The 18,920-nt window shown below is 39.6% G+C and overlaps 1 protein-coding gene across 1 annotated transcript in view; it reads right to left on the minus strand.

Moving 5' to 3' along the window:
- mast4 (microtubule associated serine/threonine kinase family member 4) overlaps positions 1-10,688 on the minus strand; it is a 191,674-nt gene extending 180,986 nt beyond the window's left edge. Inside the window, exons 1-2 of the mRNA XM_084047845.1 lie at positions 10,457-10,688; positions 9,372-9,762 (exon numbers count right to left, since the gene is read on the minus strand). Coding sequence (XP_083903971.1) covers positions 9,372-9,719 — 348 coding nt within the window. The 5' untranslated portion in view covers positions 9,720-9,762; positions 10,457-10,688. The remainder of the gene's footprint in view (positions 1-9,371; positions 9,763-10,456) is intronic.
- Positions 10,689-18,920: the final 8,232 nt, after the last annotated feature.

The following is an 18,920-nucleotide window of genomic DNA, read 5'->3' on the forward strand; positions in this document are numbered from 1 at the left end:
TCGGTGCCGCGCTATGAGCTTGTAGATCTGCTATTTTTGAATAGCCAAAGGAATCTAAAAATGAGACACAAATACATTCCCGGTCTTAAAAGGGTTAATAATCCATTGTCTGTGGTATCCAACCAGGATTAATCCTTGGTCCCCCAATCTGTTTCTCCAGTGCATGCTCCCTCTTAAGTATCATTCATAGTCGGACGTAAGGATACGTAACGAGCGCCGGCGCTCCTTGCGTTGTCGTTTTTTACTCCCCCTCCGTCACTTACGGCTCCAGTTGTTCCGTCCGTTCAGTCGACATTCACCGTCAACCCGACGGACGTTTACTACGTTTTGCCTGTAGTACCACTGGGCTACAATGCTAGTTTCATAGCATTGTAGCATGACACAACCGGTTGCCAGATTTTGTGAGAGAAATAAGTAACCAGGTCTATGAAAACAAGCCCAAAAGAATCGACTAAGCCACATATGAACAGTGGTGGAAAAAGTACTCAAATGTTTTACTTAAGTAAAAGTATCACTACTCCAATGCCGAAGTACTCTGTTACAAGTAAAAGTTTGGAATTAAAAATGTACTTGAGTAAAAGTAAAAAAGTATTGGTATCAGAATGTACTTAAAGTACCAAAAGTAAAAGTACAAAAATGTTTGAAAATAGCCGATCTACAAGCTCACAACGCGTTGCATCGGATCGGCTATTTTCAAATAGCCTATGTATAAAATTGGGCTAGTGGTTAATGTATGTTTCATAATATCATCATTTATATCTGAAAAGTAACTAAAGTTTTCAAATAATTGTAGTGGAGTAAAAGTACAATATTTGCCTCTGAGATGTAGTGGAGTAAAAGTAAAAGTATTGGAAATTGGAAATACTCAAGTAAAGTACAATTACCTCAAAATTTTACTTAAGTACAGTACTTAAATAAATGTACTTAGTTACTTATCACCACTGCATATGAAAATATTAGATCTACAATATATATTTGAGAATCACTGGTTTAAATAATAATTGGCCCAAATAAGCAACTACACTTTAGAAACAAGACCAAATAAAACCGCAACCACCAATAAAAAAATGCTTGTTTGTTTACAAGCAACTATACAGAAGAATAAGCCCAAAGTCGCTTATAATAAGCAGACACGGCAACATTGGGTACGTGCAATCTCTCTCTCCTAAATAACGTGAGCGAACCATGTATGTGTCCGTAAAGAACGGACGGAATCCCTCACCCCATGACGCACGTTTAAGACACATCTAGGGACTATGAACGGGCCTTTAGCCGAGGCATCAAGCAAGACATTTCCAAGCACAATCCAAAAGCAAAAAAAAACACTAGCACAGCACGCCGATTACACACACAAAAGCATACAAAAAGTTTACAAATGGACCTTGCGGGTTCATTTGGTTCCAATTGTACACCCTCAGAGTTGAATTAACTCGAGGATTTTAAAAATGGTATCAAATGAGGGATGGCCTAAGGCTAATAACATCGGGGGTTCTTGAAATTATAACGTTTTAGAATCACTGCCTCCAAGGAACCTGTGAGCCTCCAAACCTCCACTCAATGCTGTCGGGCAGAAAGCTCTTATCTCCATATTTCAACTTTTTATGTTTTTTAGGCACTTTGGCCTACTTTGTCGGGCAAGTGTGTCAAGCAAAAGTAGTGAAAATGTACAAAATTTACAAACTCAATGCGACGCGTTGTGAGCTTGTAGATCGGCTATTTTCACTATTTCTGGAAAAAAAATCCTGAAAAGTAACTGTTTTGGACATGCAAGGTTTCCACCAGACAGCGACAAGTCTTGCTCCTTCAGCTGAAGCAGCAGCTCAACTGATGAATTGAATACATGGAAACAAGCCTTCAGGCAATGGAAACAAGCCCTCAAGGCTTTCTGTGTTATGCTTTTAGCATCATTGTATAATCATTGTACACTGTACTTTTTTGCAAACCGTTCATAAAATATTAAATGAATCAAAAGATATCTATTCTTCAATGTCCGCAATACAACAGGGGACAGGGGTTCCCAAACCTTTCAGCTCAAGAACCGAATAGATGAATTTGGTGCGATGAAACGCATTGCGAGCTTGTAGATCTGCAGTTTTCACTATATTTTTTGAAAATGTCATTCTTTTGAAAAAAAAAAAAAAATCTGAAAGTTTTTTTTTTTAATCTTTATAAAGAGTTTTTTTTCTTTTTTACGTTACAAAAAGGGGATGTTTACGTGTGACCACTAAAAATGCCCGTTCACTGCTGTATAAACCCACCCCCAGACAACTGCACTCTTAAACACATTCTGGAGGCAAACATCTGGCAAAAATAGCAGATCTACAAGCTTTTGACAGGTCGCAACATGAAGCGTTGTGAGCTTGTAGATCGGCATTGTTTTGGCGAAGACATTTGGTATAGAGGGAACAAAAGAGGGCGACAAAACCTTTCTTCAGAGCAAATAAAATATTGTCTGTATTAATTAGCCATAAAGCCAATAATGTCACTTACTCCTAGTCTACTAATCAATTTAATGTATGTTCCCTATTGATGAATGCTATTTGGTTAGTTCTAACTCACACTCTTTGATTGATTCATTCATTCAGGGAAGACCATTGAGAGCAAGCTCAACACAATGTTAAATAAAGTAAAGTGCAATATAATGAGCATAGACCTGTCACAATTATTACATAACTGTTTAATAGCAAGTATTTGAGATAATCGCAATAATTTTGCATAATCGTTTCCATGCTCAAAAATGTTCATATATTTTAAAAAATAGCAGAAATAGCAGATCTACAAGCTTACAACGCGTCACTTTGTGACGCGTTGTAAGCTTGTAGATCAGCTATTTCCACAATTTGTAACAGTTTAAAATGATTTATTATGTCAGTAATCTCATTATCTGCCCTGTGCAATTTGTGATTACGAAGCCAAAAAGGCAAAACAGAAATTAAGTTTGTGTTCATAATTATATGTTCCAATGTTCAATGCTAAAAACACAATTAAACAATTGTGAATCGCATTTTTTTTTTTAAACAATTAATCGTTAAATTCCAATTTGTAATTGTGACAGCCCTAAATGAAACAAAAAAACATCATAATGCAGACACATAAGAGCTACACAAAGCAGGTGCAGTCCCTATGTAATGCATCCTCAAGTAGTACCAGACCAATAGGCTCTATGCACAGCAGCCATATTGAAAATAAATTGGGCCTCTTCTTACTTCCTTCACAGGTGTTACCAATGATACTAATGAAGGCTCTGTTCCATTCTGGTCAGGGTGCTGAAATTGTGCATTAGTTAGAAATTAGTGCATTAGTACACTCTCAGAGTTATGGGGGTCCTTGAAAATAAGACAACCACTATGGCACACTAAATGGAACAGAGCCTTAATTAGTATTATTGGTAACACCTGTGAAGGAACTAAGGAAGGGGCCCAATTCATTCCCAATATGGCTTCTGTGCATAGACCCCATTGATCCAGTTTCCAGAGAGTCCTGGAGTCTGTTCCATTTGTCTGGGGCATACAATTAGAAGATGAAAGCAGTCTCTCCTTGTTCACTGCTCATTCATTCAAACCAACAGCTCATTGACACGTCACTTACATAATGGGAAAAAAAAACTAATTATTCTAATTATCACATCTCCAAATGAAAATAATACACACTTGTTCCAAACCATGGTCTTTTTCAAGTGCAACTTGAAAGACGATAATTTGTGCTGATGACTACTCAATGAACCTCAGGACACAGGACAATATGAAAGCCATTATTAATACGAATGCATTATCAAGATGGTCAGTCGTTGCTTCTCTGTGTTGTTGTTGTTACTGATGTGCTTTATGAATTAGCAGTAGGGTTGTCCGATATTGGCTTTTTTACCGATAACCGATATACCGATATTGTCCAACTCTTAATTACCGATACCGATATCAACCGATACCGATATATGCGGGGATTATTGTGATTAGGGTAAGCTCAAATTTCATATCACACACACCATATACAGTAAGAACTCCTGTAACTTATTTATAAAGCAAAAAAAAAAAAAAACATTTTCAAAAACCGATACCGATATTTTCCCGATATCAATTTTTATGCTAATATCGGCCGATAATATCGGGAGGCCGATAATATCGGACATCCCTAATTAGCAGTGGTGTAAAAAGTACTCAAATGTTTTGCTTAAGTAAAAGTATCAATACTGCAATGTCGAAGTACTCTGTTACATGTAAAAGTCCGGAATTAAAAATGTACTTGAGTAAAAGTACAAAAGTATTGGTATCAAAATGTACTTAAAGTACCAAAAGTAAAAGTACAAATTATTTTGAAAATAGCAGATCGCGACGCGTTGAGAGCTTGTAGATTGGCTATTTTCAAATAGCCTATGTATAAAATAGGGCTCAAGTGGTTAATGTTGTGGTTAATTATGTTTCATAACGTACTAATGTATATCTGCAAAGTAACTAGTAACTAAAGTGTTCAAATAATTGTAGTGGAGTAAAAGTACAAGTGGAGTAGAAGGAAAAGTATAGATCATTCGAAATACTCCAGTAAAGTAAAAAAAATACCTCAAAACTGTACTTAAGTACAGTACTTGAGTCAATGTACTTAGTTACTTTACACCACTGTGAATTAGTTTATTCATTAGGCACATCTCTAGCCAAAGCCTCAGATAACCACTACTGCCCCAACTGGCTCCCAGGGACCAAACAGGCGGTCCCAAAGTTTATGTTGGAGGAGTGAACTCGCTCAGAGTGTGGGTGAAGTCAACACTCTAACCAAAGTGTTAAAGGAGTAGTTCACCCAAAAGAAATCCCCAAAAATGTCCATGAATACAAGGCTTCATGGGGTGTAATTGATAGAAAATAAGTACTTTTTTTGAGTGAACTACTCCTTTAAGACTGATTACCATCATGAGGCATTGGGACATTGCCCTCAATGCCCTCAATACCCTAATACCTGACTAACTATTTCTCCAAAGTCACCAAAATCACCCACAATACTAGAAGGAGTGACAACGATCTGATATCACCCATCTATAGAACAAAGTAACATGGGACAATTCTCATTCTACTACTCCGACACCAAAATGTCGAATACCCTGACACCATCCCTTAACAAAATGTGGATCACTGGATTCTATCAAAATAGGCCTGAAAATCCATCTATCAGGAGAATCCATCTTTCAGGAGAATCCATCTTTCAGGAGACCACAGGGGGAGCTACTGTAAACTATTTATTTCCCATAGAACGGAGGTGACATTCACTGCCAACATATTTTTTTTTGTACATAGTGTTTTATTATGTGTTGATGATGTGTGTCTTTTTTGTGTTGTCCTTTGAGCCTAAATGTCTGACTGTACCTCATGCTGTTTACATTTCTGACTAATAAACTATTCAATCAATCAATCAGAACACTAATGAGCTTGATTGCACCTCACTGGGACCAGTGTGAGTACGTCCAATCAAATCTTTAAAAAGCACCAATGCGTAACTTTTATGACCTACGCGGGACTCAAACCCGGGTCCCCTACGCCAGTGGTTCTCACACTTTTTCATGTCAAGGACCCCCAAAATTGACACTTATTAGCCCACGGACCCCCAATTGAAAAGATATGCCAGATATGACCCCCATAAGAGAAGATTTTTACGGCTCTAGCAGTGATTGTCAGCCATTTTAATTACAAGGACCCCCAGTTTGACATCCGTTAGGCTACGGACCCCCATTTAATGGCATTTCCATCTCTGGGACCCCGGTTTATATTGTAAAATCAATGTTCATTTAACTCTGAGAGTGTACAAATGGAACCAAATGGTCCATTTGGTTCCATTTGTACACTCTCAGAGTTAAGGTCCTTACACACCGGGGCGATTTTTTCGTGCGAATAATGCGTTTTTTTTTAAAACCTTATAAAGTCAATGGCTCCGTACATGGAGCGAAAAAGCGAAGCGAAAAAGCGTCTTTTAATTATTTGGAACGAGTCCGAATTTTGCGTATATTCGCTATATTCGCCGGTGTGTAACAACCTTTACAGACCCATAAGGGTCCATTTGGTTCCTAACTATCCATCATTTAGCTGGGGACCCCCTGGTACCCCACCAAGGACCCCTGGGGGTCCCCGGACCCCACTTTGAGAACCAATGCCCTACGCAACCGTTGAAATGTCTAATCCTGAGCTACGACTGAAAGCAGGCGTCGTCTGATTTTGCGAGAGAAACAAGCAACCAGGTCCATGAAAACAAGACCAAAAGAAGCGACTAATAGGCCACATGAGCCTCGGCTATTTACATAGTATCATCATATACATCTGCTATTTGAAAATAGCTGATCTACAAGCTTGTTGTATACCAGCAGTTATGAGGCACTGGAGTAGTGTGGTGGTGTTTACCTGCAGAAACACTGTATTTCCGCTGTATTTCGGTGTTTTTTTCACTGTTTGTTTTTGGTTGCCCCAAAACGTCTACCAAAACAAACAGTGAAAACGCCCAAATACAGCGAGAGGGCAATGTGTTTCTGCAGGTCAACACCACCACACTACTCCAGTGGCTGATACCTGCTGGTATAGAGGGAAATGATGGGTCACATTTTTTTGTTATGTAAACACAGTTACATACTGTGGCTTTAAAGGGATACTAGGTAACTTCGCAGATCTCTGTTTGTACACACACGTTCCCCCTCCCCCCTCCCCTCTCTGACAGGTATCAAAGTGATTGCCCTATCAAATTTTATGGCTCTATCAATCAACTCAATGCACAACCCCCGCTCCGGCCGAGCCCCCACCCACCCGCCCCCCCTCCCCTCTCCCCCCACACACTTTTCTGTCCCTGCAAGGGATGAATGTCAATATAAACAGTGGAATGTCAACATACACAGTGGAACAAAACCAAAGTACAGCCAGAGGGAAGTGTCTTTCTGCAGGAAAACACACCTGCGTAATTTTATAGTGGCTGATAGCTGGGAAAAAATGCAAAAATAATGTTTTTCATTTAGGCTCAAAGTTACCTAGTCTCCCTTTAACTAATTAAAAGTGAGGAATGGTATCAGAGTAATATCTCCCCTATTCTTTCCTACCACTTGTATTTCTCACCTGCAGTTTGAAACGCTGCCGGTCAGACATTCTCTGACTAAACCTTAAGAACCTGCCGGAAAACATGGCAGAGTCGAGTGACTTCTTGTTGCCGGCTGACATCACACACATACACACAAGTAGTGTCACGTGACTCGAGCACTGTCACTGTCATTTGAATGTGACACTGAAGGCAGCTGTACAGCCAGCATAACCTCGCTGTCCGCTGTGGAAAGCTCGTATGTACCGGAGCAGTTACTTTTCAGGAAATGGACAAAAAAGAACCTGTGTTCCTATGGATCCAATTTATTTAGTATTTAGTTGTAAGCTCTTGTCGATACTTGTCATTGGTTCAAAAAACCCACAGACAAACTTAACCAGTTCCACTTTCAAAAGTTTTCAAAAATAGCCGATCTACAAGCTCTTCACGTGTCGCGATGCAACGCGTGTAGAGCTTGTAGATCGGCTATTTTTGCTACTTCGGTGCATTAAAAATATGGAGATACAAGGTTTCTGCCAGACACTGCAGCTGTAAAGCACAGCATAACTTTACAGTAACTTGATTACACTTGCAAACCTTCAAAGCCAGAAGTCATAAGCCGCATGGTCTGCGTGATAAAAGGTTAATTATTAGCTCAGTGAGGTAGCCAGGAAATCCACTCACTGTGTTTACAAATACATTGACAGCTTATTGCTGCCTTTTATTGACGCTTTTTCCATTCTTTTTTTTTTAGGGACTATAATTTTTCTCTTCTTTTTCTCTCTTTTGTTTTTTCCCCTGTTAGTCCGTCCGTCACCAGCTAATCTACGGCAATGTTTTGGCAAATAACAATTGAACTGAAGGTCGTACAATGAAAATCATTGGTTTCCCTAAATTCATGATGTAACTCCCCATATAGGCCCGTTTGTTTGTGCCGACTATATTTCCCGCCATTTTGCGTTTTCTTCAAAACACGCTTTTTTGCTAAAACTCCTACAACTTTTGTCCAAAACTCACAGAAATCGATAGATATTATCTCCGATAGTCATGTGATCAAGATCTATCATTCAGATTTCTCATACACCATTCCAATTGCCTATAACTGCCTTCAAACATTTGCAGGCCCTGGATAGACAAACCCGGCCTGGCAGACTTTTCTGAAATTGTTTCCACTTCTTTTCATTTGTGTTTTTGTTTTCTCTCTTGAAGTTGTATGTAAACCAAAGCACTTTGAATTGCCTTGTTGAAACGTGCAATACAAATAAACCTGCCATGTCAGCTTTACTTGGAATATTACGTGTAGGCCTAACTGGCTTAAATAATAATAGAGTATTCACTCCGACATAACTGGTAATTATGTGCGTTGCGTATAGGCTACTACACACACACACGGTTCCCACAGTACACGCACCCAAAACTTTGTCCGGTGCAACTAACATTTTGGTTGCACCCTAGTGCACCTTACATTTAGCACAATGGTTCTCATAGTGGGGTTCAGGGAACCCTCAGGGTTCCTTGGGGGGGTGCACCTAAATTAAATAGGTTTTACAGTGTTACAACAATTATAAAGTAATATTTTAGTCTTGTCCTTATTAGTGAAAATATATAAATGCCTGGTATTATTAATTAGGGCACATATGTATGTCTTATATCAAAAGATGACTACCGTAGTACATGTCAAGTAGTCTGTGTGAATTATGAAGGACAATGTAAAAAGTGTTACTTTTGACCCCGGTCTCCCCTATGACAGATCAAGGCACACCAGTGCAACCAACTAAAAAGTCATAGAGCCCTAGCCGATTGAGCTGAGACTTTTGAATGACAATGACACTGCGAACAACCACTCTCACCCCGTGTTTCCACTCATGATATTACATTTAGCTTACAGGGGTCTTCAATGTTTTCAGGCCAAGAACCTCCTAACTGAGAGAGAGATGAAGCAGGGACCCCCACTGTATATTACATAAAATTGGGTTGCAGATTTTCATAGATGTTGGATTCATGTTAATGTGTATTTTCAGACATTAACGACTTAAACCTTCAATACTTAGTAAACTTTCACTCTGTACTTGGTCTGCTCTTTTTTTCCCCTCTTTGCCAAAAATAGCAGATCTACAAGCTCACACTGTAGATCGGCTATTTTCGGCTAAAGTTGTCCTTAGAATAGGGATGCTCGGGTTCAAGTGGTTAAGGTAAAAAAAAACAATGATCTTATCACACACAGATTTGGCGGACCCCCTGTAGCAACTCTGAGGACCCCCGGTTGAAGACCCTGCCCTACACTCATTCAATTACACTCACTATAGTTAGGAATCCCTTCATGATTTAGTTTACGTTACCGTTTGGTGGGACTCGTCCTCATCATCTCCAGAGCTGGTGGTCTCGTCATGATGTCCCCTTGACGCGTTTAGACCTTCAAACCCCTTGGAGAAGTTCATGATGGACTCATCATTGATAACAGCCTCTCCCTCAGATAAAGTGTCCATCATCAAGCATGCAGACTTGCTTCTCTGCTGCTGCTTTGGACCTTCAGACCCCTTAGAGAAGTTCATGATGGAATCAGCACCATCATCATTGATAACAGCCTCTCCCTCACACAAGGTGTCCATCATCAAGCATGCAGACTTGCTTCTCTGCTGCTGCTGGCTTCCACCAACCCTCTGAGAACATCTCCCTTTCTCCTCCATGGCCGGGGGGGGGATCTCATAGGTTTATATCACAACAAAACACCTAAGAAGAACGACAACACAAAACACGTTTTTGAGTAATAAATACGTTTACATAGCCCTGATGCATGAGTCATGACTGTCATATGTTATATGACAGTCGTGGATGAACTTCAACCTGGTGTTTGCACTTCCTCCCTTTTTGGCCCGTACATCTACATAAACGTTCAGATTTCAAATATAAAGTGCTTATCCCATGGCCACGGATGTTACAATTATGTACGGGCCCTCAAAAGTACCCGTATCATCCGTATTGTTCGTGAAAAAGGCATTTTAATCCGATCGGTGGCCATTTTCTTCATATTTTCTCCACGTTTTCAACTGCGAGACCCTATCGGTAGGTAGGTGTATTGCATCTTTGATACCTTATAACTCTATGAGAAAATGGCCACCATTCGGATTAAAATGCTTTTTATTGAACAATACGTAATATACGGGTACTTCTGAGGGCCCGTACATAATTGCAACATCCATGGCCATAGGGTAATTACTTTATAGTTGAATTCTAAACGTTTCTGTAGATGTACGGGCCAAAAAGGGAGAAAAAGCAAACACTATGCTGTAGTTCATCCATGACTGTGATGACAGATGACCGTCTTGGATCCATGGTTTGACACAAACAAACCAGAAAGTAAAAAAAAAAAAAAAAAAACTAAACGAGAACATTACTGTTCCAAATAAAAAGTCGTTCAACGCACCTGCCGTCCGGTTGTTCTCATCTCAAAGTAGCGTAGATATAACGGTTGAAATTTCACTATTTTGCACCTCAAAAAGCAGCCAAAAAAAAGACACGATCGATCTAGATATGGATCGATATCGGTCGGCGGTGACGCGAGCGCATGTTTCCACGTCACTGCTTCGGTTTAAACGTCTCCGGAAAATGTTTTAAAAGGTGTTTGTTGTTATTGAAGAAGCTCTTCAGAGAAACTCTCCTCCGTCCTCATCATGTGGAACTTTTTCTGTCTGTGAACTAAGTTCCAAAGCAGCGTCTGGTTCTTGGAGAGAGTTCACCCGTAGCCCCACCCACAGACCCGCCCACAACGTGGGCTTTTATAGACTCCGGCCGTACGACGGTGTCGCGTGCCAAGAAAAAAAAAGAAACAGCCTACAAGCTCAAACCGCGTCGCTTTGAGATTGTAGATCTGGCTGCGCCACACGGTCGTACGGCGAAGTACGGGTTTAAAGGCATACTGGGCATTACATAGCCTTACAATGAATAATAATAATAATAATAATTATAATAATAATAATAATAATAATAATAATAATAATAATAATAATAATAATAATAATAATAATAATAATAATAAGGGTAATGATAATAATAATAATAATAATAATAATAATAATAATAATAATAATAATAATAATAATAATAATAATAGGCTAATAATAATAATTTCAACATTATTGAAAACCTAGAACAAGATTATTATTTATTTTCCTTGAGAGGCCTAATGCTTGGATAGCTTTTATGTTTTATTGTGGATTTTTATGTTCACATAATGTTGCATATTATATTGCATTTGAATGTGTTTTGCAACCTTGGTCAACAGGTCTCTCTTGTAAAATAGAACAAAATAAAGGTTCTGTTCACTGCAGCGGTCGTCCACAATCCACAATGGTTTCCACAATGGAAACAAGCTCATATAGGGCTTTTGGGGTTATCCTTTTAGCACCATTGTATTATTGATTGTACCACTGTCCACTGTACTATTTGCAAACGTGTTAATAAAGTATTCAATCAATCGTGTTGACAGGTGAGCAGCTGAAGGCAATTGGTTGATTAAGTTAATTGTGCGTGTGTTTTCATTCAGGGGTGTCTGGATGGGAACACACCCTCTAGACCAGGGAGTCCCTTAATAGGCTCTATGCACAGCAGCCATATTGGAAAGAAATTGGGCCTCTTCTTACTTCCTTCACAGGTTTTACCAATGATACTAATGAAGGCTCTGTTCCATTCTGGTCAGGGTGCTGATATCTGCATGTTGGCTCACTAGAAACACTCCATTTTGGTTCCCAAATGGCCCCTTATGGTGGGTGTGTAACTCTGAGAGTGTACAAATGGAACCAAATGGACTCTCAGAGTTATGGGGGTCCTTGAAAATAAGACAACCACTATGCCACACTAAATGGAACAGAGCCTTAATGAATATCATAACACCTGTGAAGGAAGGGGCCCAATTCATTCCCAATATGGCTGCTGTGCATAGAGCATACGGACCGTGGTTCTCAACGTGTCGGTTGGGACCCCACATATTTTTTGGGGGGATCCACAGATAACAGTAAAATGAGAATTTAAGGCCTTTTTAATACCTAAAAGAAAAAAAAGACTATAACTGCATTAAAAGTAATCAACAAACTATACTATAAGAAATGGTCAAAATTGGCCAAATTATCAAATAATATAAGAAAGAGGCAAACAAAAATTAAAATAGCCAATCTACAAGCTCACAACGCCTCGTGTTGCGAGGCGTTGTGAGCTTGTAGATTGGCTATTTTCACAAGATTTATCTGTGGAACCGAGTCTAACTACATGTAATGCCTACAATTCCAAATGCTTGTCGGGGTGGGGGGTCCCCAGTTTATGGGGTCCTTGTGATTGTGGGGTTCTAGGGGGTCCCGAGCAAAGTGTGACCTTGTTGAGCTGCTTTTTTCCAAAAAGATCTATAAAATATTTGAGAGATAAAAAATTGGACTGGAAATCTTGTATGGGGGTCCCTGGCACAAAATCTGATAGGCGTAGCAATACCGCAATATAAAAGTGCTCATTTACAATCATATAAAGGCCTGTATTGAGAATTATTACTTCAATTCAATTACTTGAATAAAAGTACAAAAGTATTGGCATCAAAATAGTACCAAAATTTAAAATGTGTTGTGTCAAAAGTACCTAAAAAAAAGGTGTACCTACAGTAAGTACAGTACTTGATACAAAATGTAGGCTACTTGTCTTAGTTACTTTCCACCGCTGCTCAATACCACCATCTACTGGTCATTTCTGGAGCTTGGTTTTGAGGTGGCTGAACTCTAGCCCAGTGGTTCTCAAACCCTTTTGTGTCAAGGACCCCCAAATTGATGTGTATTTGGCCACGGACCCACATCTGAAAATATTTTGTGCCAGGGATCCCCAGAAGAGAAGATTTATGTTAAGAAAATTCAAAACTAATGTTTAACAAAATGTTCCAAACATAATATAAATATTTTCAAAAATAGCAGATGTACAAGCTTGCAGCTTTTCAGGCCACGACCCCCCAAAGTCATATTTGAACTGGGGACCCCCCACCCTGGTAAGCACTTGGAATGTAGGAGTTGAGGCATTACAATTAGTTTGACTTGGTTCCACAGATACATATTGTGAAAATAGCAGATCTACAAGCTCACATTGCAAGTCGTTGTGAACTTGTAGATCGGCTGTTTTCACATTTTTTGCCTCTTTCTTATATTATTTGACAATTTGGCCAATGTTTGACCAGTTTTTATAGTATAGTTTGTTGATGATTACTTTTGATGCAGTGATGATGATGATTTCTTTTCTTTCTGGGAGGGGGACACAAACCAGGTAGCAACCCAGCGAGACTGCTGTCCTGCTGGTATTTTAAGAGTGAGGCGATGAGTGCCGACGTTGAGCTCTCCTCACGACGAAGAGGTCTCGCTATATTATAACTCGAGTCTCAAATTATAATATATCGGGAACACACTCAACAGCTATCACAGAACAACTATTGCATCTGCCTTCACAATAAAATGTTCAAAAGAATGAATGAATGATTACTGGAGTGCAGTGATGTAAAGTAACTAAGTATTAAGTACATGTACTCAAGTACTGTACTTAATACTGGACTTGCAAAACAGAAATGTCTACATTGTGGTATTGATGCTTTACTTAAGTTACTTACTTACTTAAGTAAAACTATTCTGGGACTGGTCTTCAAAATTGTAAATGCAGATTTGCCCGAAATGCCCCCTATACCTGCATATCTGTATAAGTACCTCGAAAAAGTTAGTGACACCCACAGTCACAAAACTAGAGGGAGCGTAAACAACAATCTGGTAACACCCACCCATAAAACAAACATGGGCAAATTCTCCTTCTATAGCACTGCCACCAAGGAATGGAATAGTCTAACCCCATCCCTCAAAAAATGCAGTTCGCTGGGCTCATTCAAAACAGCCCTAAAAACTCATCTTTCTGGAGGCCTAAAGAGGAGCTAGTACCAGTTTCCCTGTAGACAGACGACCCCCCCCCCTCCCCCTTTTTTGTACACACTTTTTATTTTATTTTGATCATGTTTTGTTTTGTATATATTTCATTATTTTCTCATGACTTTTTTTGTACATAATGGTATATATTTTTTTCCCCTCTGTATTCTTATGTTGATTTTTGAACTGTTTGGTTGCTACTATATATGTCTATGAAATTAATTCAAGGACCCCAATGGAAACAAGCCCGCAAGGACTTTTTTGGCCGGACCTTTTAGACAAAAGCATTATAAATGTAACTGTGTTGTTTTACATTCTTTTGCCTAATAAAAATTTCAATCAATCAATCAATCAATCAATTCGTAGTACTTCTTCCACCACTGCTGTCAATCATACAAGTTAGAATGACAGCTGTCAATCATAGCAGTTAGAATGACAGCCGTCAATCATAGCAGTTAGAAGGACAGCTGTCAATCATGTCAGTTACAATGACCTCAACTTCAACAGAAATTATAATTTATAATTTATTTAAAATTCATGCAACCAAACTTGAATAAGGTTCAATCAAATCAAATGATTACTTTATTTACAAAGCACAATTAAAACAGCCTGGTCAAACAAACTGATGTATACGTTAGAACAAAGGTCAGCTTGAATCTGTTTTGCAGTTGTCCGAGGTCCTTCCTCCACCATTTGAACAATGCTTCGCTGCAATCTTTGGTCAATGTACTTCTCTTGCGGCCTCTGGTTGGCTACGGTACCATAGGCCTTATTGCCTTAAACTTCTTGATAACATTGCGCACAGTGGACACAGGGACATCAAGGTCTCTGGAGATGGACTTGTAGCCTTGAGATTGTCCATGCTTGGCTACAATCTTCTCACTGACCTTCACAGACAATTCTCTGCTTTTCTTTCTGTTGTCCATGCTTGATGTGGGTCATGCAGTAACACAAAACAGCAGAATGAGGGCTTTACTCCATTTAAACTGGTTGGATGAGTGATTACTAGATTAGATTCCAGTCACCTTTGATTCACCACAGGTGAGTTCAAGGTGAATCAACCGCTTGAAATTCTATTTTTCTTTTACAACTCTAAAAGGGTGCCATTTTTTAAATGTGGAATGAGCTACGATTCAGTATTTATTCCAGTTTTTTGTTGTGTTTCTCTGCAAACCAAATACATACATAGATACCAAAAAAGAAAGAAATTCCCAAATTTCTGGAAGAACTTTAGTGTTTTTTAAAATATGCAAGGGTGCCAATACTTTTGTCCACAACTTACAGAAAAACATTTGTTCATGAAGGTTTGATTGTTATTGATTCATCATCAACACAGTCTCACCCCGAAGAAGGCACATGTTGCCTTTTTGCCAGAACCCCAGGAAGGCAGTATGTGTCGTCCAAGTCCGCCCCCGACGATAATATGCGCCTTCCAGGGTCACTCATAGACATTCATAGAATTCCTCAAAAGGCAGCATGCGCCTTCTTAGTCGTTCCATTGATAATACATTGGACTGACACACAACGTGAGCTAAGAGACTTGGTTGAAATGCACCAGAGCACACACCACCCACAAAAACCTGACAACAATATTTTGAGCATTTCCATATTATTTGGGTAATTTTTCGATGAGTATTTGTTGAGAACGGGACATTTCTTTGACTTTTCCAAGCCCCTGACGTCATTTCAGATTACTTCCGCATTCCGTCACGGGCGTCATGGCTGAACTTCAGCCTTTTTTTGCGTTATTTCCATTACACTCGGTACATCTACATTAACGTTCAAATCTCAAATATAAAGTGCTCACTTAATGGCCACGGATGTTAAAATTCTGTACGGGTCCTTAAACATACATGTATCTTTTGTATTGTTCAATAAAAAAGCATTTAAATCCGATTGGTGGCCATTTTCTTCATGCTTTTACTACCTGACCCTATCGGTTGGAAGGTGTATTGCACTCTGATACTTTATAACTCTGTGAGAAAATGGCAGCCAATTGGATTAAAATGCTTTTCATTTAACAACACGGAATATACGGGTATTTTTGAGGGACCGTACATAATTTGAACGTCCGTGGCCATAGGTTAAGCACTTTATAGTTGAAATCGAAACGTTTGTGTAGATGTACGGGCCGTAAATGGAAAAAGTGCAAACATCAGGTTGAAGTTTCGTCATGACTGTCATGATATGATGTTTCAGGGCTACTTATCTATCTATCTATCTATCTATCTATCTATCTATCTATCATTATCATTATTATTATTATTATTATTATTATTATTATTATTATTATTATAATAACTAGCAATAATGAATTGTGCTTTAGCATTTCAAATGTTTAACACTGGGGTTCACAATCACCTTTTTGAATGTTGTTGATGCTGTTAATATATCCCGAATATTAATAAGAGTAATAATAATAATAATAATAATAATAATAATAATAATAAGGGTAATAATAATAATAATAATAATAATGATAATGATCAATAAATAATTGTGCTTTAAGATAATTTAAAATGTTAAATGCAGTTGTTTTTTTTTGATGATCAGGCCTGCACAACCTTGAAATAGCCTACTTGCCATACATATTAAACGTATTTCTAATTAAAATATATATTATCTAACTCTTAACCGCTAATTCCTGGTGCATACTAGACTACGCCCACTACATCCGGTCTAGTGGATACGTTTCCGTATCCGCTAGACTAGACCGGATATTTACCACTTCTGCACAGTGAGTGCAGTGCACACAGCTGTTGTTACTTCGTCTCAGGGTAAGTGTCCGTTCATTGCATTTATAAGATATACATCGTTAAATATACACCACAAAATGATAGGCCATGGCGTCATTGTTCACATGTTAGTATGTAGCAAGTTGTTTGATCTGGACAAGTAAAAGACTAAGTTTAGGCTGCTTGTTTTGGTCGGACATTGCTAAGCTAGCCAACTAAAGCCAAAACAACGCGCCGCACTACGATGCACCAGTAAATCCCGTACTTCTCCTGTACAAATGCAACATATACGGTGCTTACCCGGTTGCCCCACATGTTAACTAGCAGTCCGGAGTCTTTGTGCAATGTATTAGTGCATATTTTTCAATAAAGAAGTGTTTTAATCCCGTCTGTGGCCGAACGCCATTCCCCCCCTCGTTTATTCCCTTTTGCATTGAGTGTAATTCCGACTTTGACCTGATGCGCCCCGTCACTACCGCCATTGGGAACTTCAACAGAATCGTCCACAGACGGGATTAAAACACTTCTTTATTGATACTTACGGTCTAATACATTGCACAGAGACTCCGGACGGCTTATTAACATTTAGGGCGACCGGGTAAGCGCCTTATATATGTATATATACATGTGTTTTGTACATAGATGTACGGGCTTTACTGGTGAATGTCAGCATTGAAAGTGAGCTATGTTCAGGGGTTAGGGCAGGGGTCTTCAACCTTTTCATGCCAAGGACCCCCTTAACTGAGAGAGAGATGAAGCAGGGACCCCCTAACTGAGAGAGCTATGAAGCAGGGACCCCCACTATATATTACATACAGTTGTGTTGCAGATGAAAGCTATTCATAGATGTTTGATTCATGTTAATGTGTATTTTCAGACATTTAACCACTTAAACCGCAAATACCTGTACTTGGTCTGCTCTTTTTTTCCCTCTTTGCCAAAAATAGCAGATCTACAAGCTCACAACTCCTCGCAGCGCGAGGCGTTGTGAGCTTGTAGATCTGCTATTTTCGGCTAAAGTTAGAATAGGGACGCTAGGGTTCAAGTGGTTAATGTAAAAACAATGATCCTATCACACAGAGATTTGGCGGACCCCCTGTATTAAATCTGAGGACCCCCTAGGGGTCCCGGACCCCCTGTTGAAGACCCCTGTTGTAGGGGGCTCATAAAGACCACTCATTGATCCTGCCTGGGTCCCATTGGTGGGGGGAGGTGGGGTGCTGATAAATGGTTACTCTCTCCTGATCTTCTGTTTCTCTCTTTGAAGATTTTAATATTCAGAGGTTTGAGGACCTTCTATGGCAGTGGTTCTCAACCTGTGGCTCCCCACATTATTTTGGGGGAGTCCCCAGATGACAGTGAAGTGACAATTAAGGACTTTTAAAAAGTCAACAATTATTAAAATAGTCGATCTACAAGTTCACAACGCATCGTAACGCGGGGCGTTGTGAGCTTGTAGATCTGCTATTTTCATAATATTTATCTGTGGAACCGAGTCAAACAAAATGTATTTAAGGTCTGTAAGTTCTCACTGATAAATATGTTATGTGTGTCCCATTAATCTTCCTTAACCTTAAATACTGTTTGTTTGTTATTCTATTTATAGTGGCTCATAGGAATAGACGGAGAGACGGGTGACAGCCGGAAAGTAGACGGCATCCGGGAGCAGTATGGGTTGGCGCCCCAGCCTGTGTCTTCCGTGAGGAAGAAGCCCAACAAATCCACGGTGAGGCCTTTAAGGAGGGCCATTCAAGCAAGCCGCAGTACCACCACGGGCCAAGAAACCATCACACCAGAATGAAATGTTTGGAGTGGGGGTGTCTGGTGCAACGCTCAGGTCCTGGACCTGGTGAGACGCACCAGGAGGAGGAGCCCGGCCAGGATGCCATCCACAGAACCTAGCCCCTCCACGTGCAGAGCCTCTCTTCTCCCCCAGTCCCGGCAGAGTGGTTCCGGACAAGTGGATTGAGTGCCCTGCGATACTGTAACACTTTTTTTTTACAGACAGTTTCCCATATATTGGATTACCTCCGTTCGTGTGGATTATTTATACCCCTATTCGTTGATATACATTGTGGATTAGACCTTTAGTCGGCCATATGCATGCACTGGACAATGGACTATACCTTCCCACATGTGGACTTGCACCTTATGTCTAACCTCATGTACATACCTGCAGTCATTTTATGCTATGTGAAGATAACATTGATTCATCTCATGTCTA

The sequence above is a fragment of the Gymnoscopelus microlampas genome (genome assembly GCF_963454915.1).
Source record: "Gymnoscopelus microlampas genome assembly, chromosome: 21".
Classification (NCBI taxonomy): domain Eukaryota; kingdom Metazoa; phylum Chordata; class Actinopteri; order Myctophiformes; family Myctophidae; genus Gymnoscopelus; species Gymnoscopelus microlampas.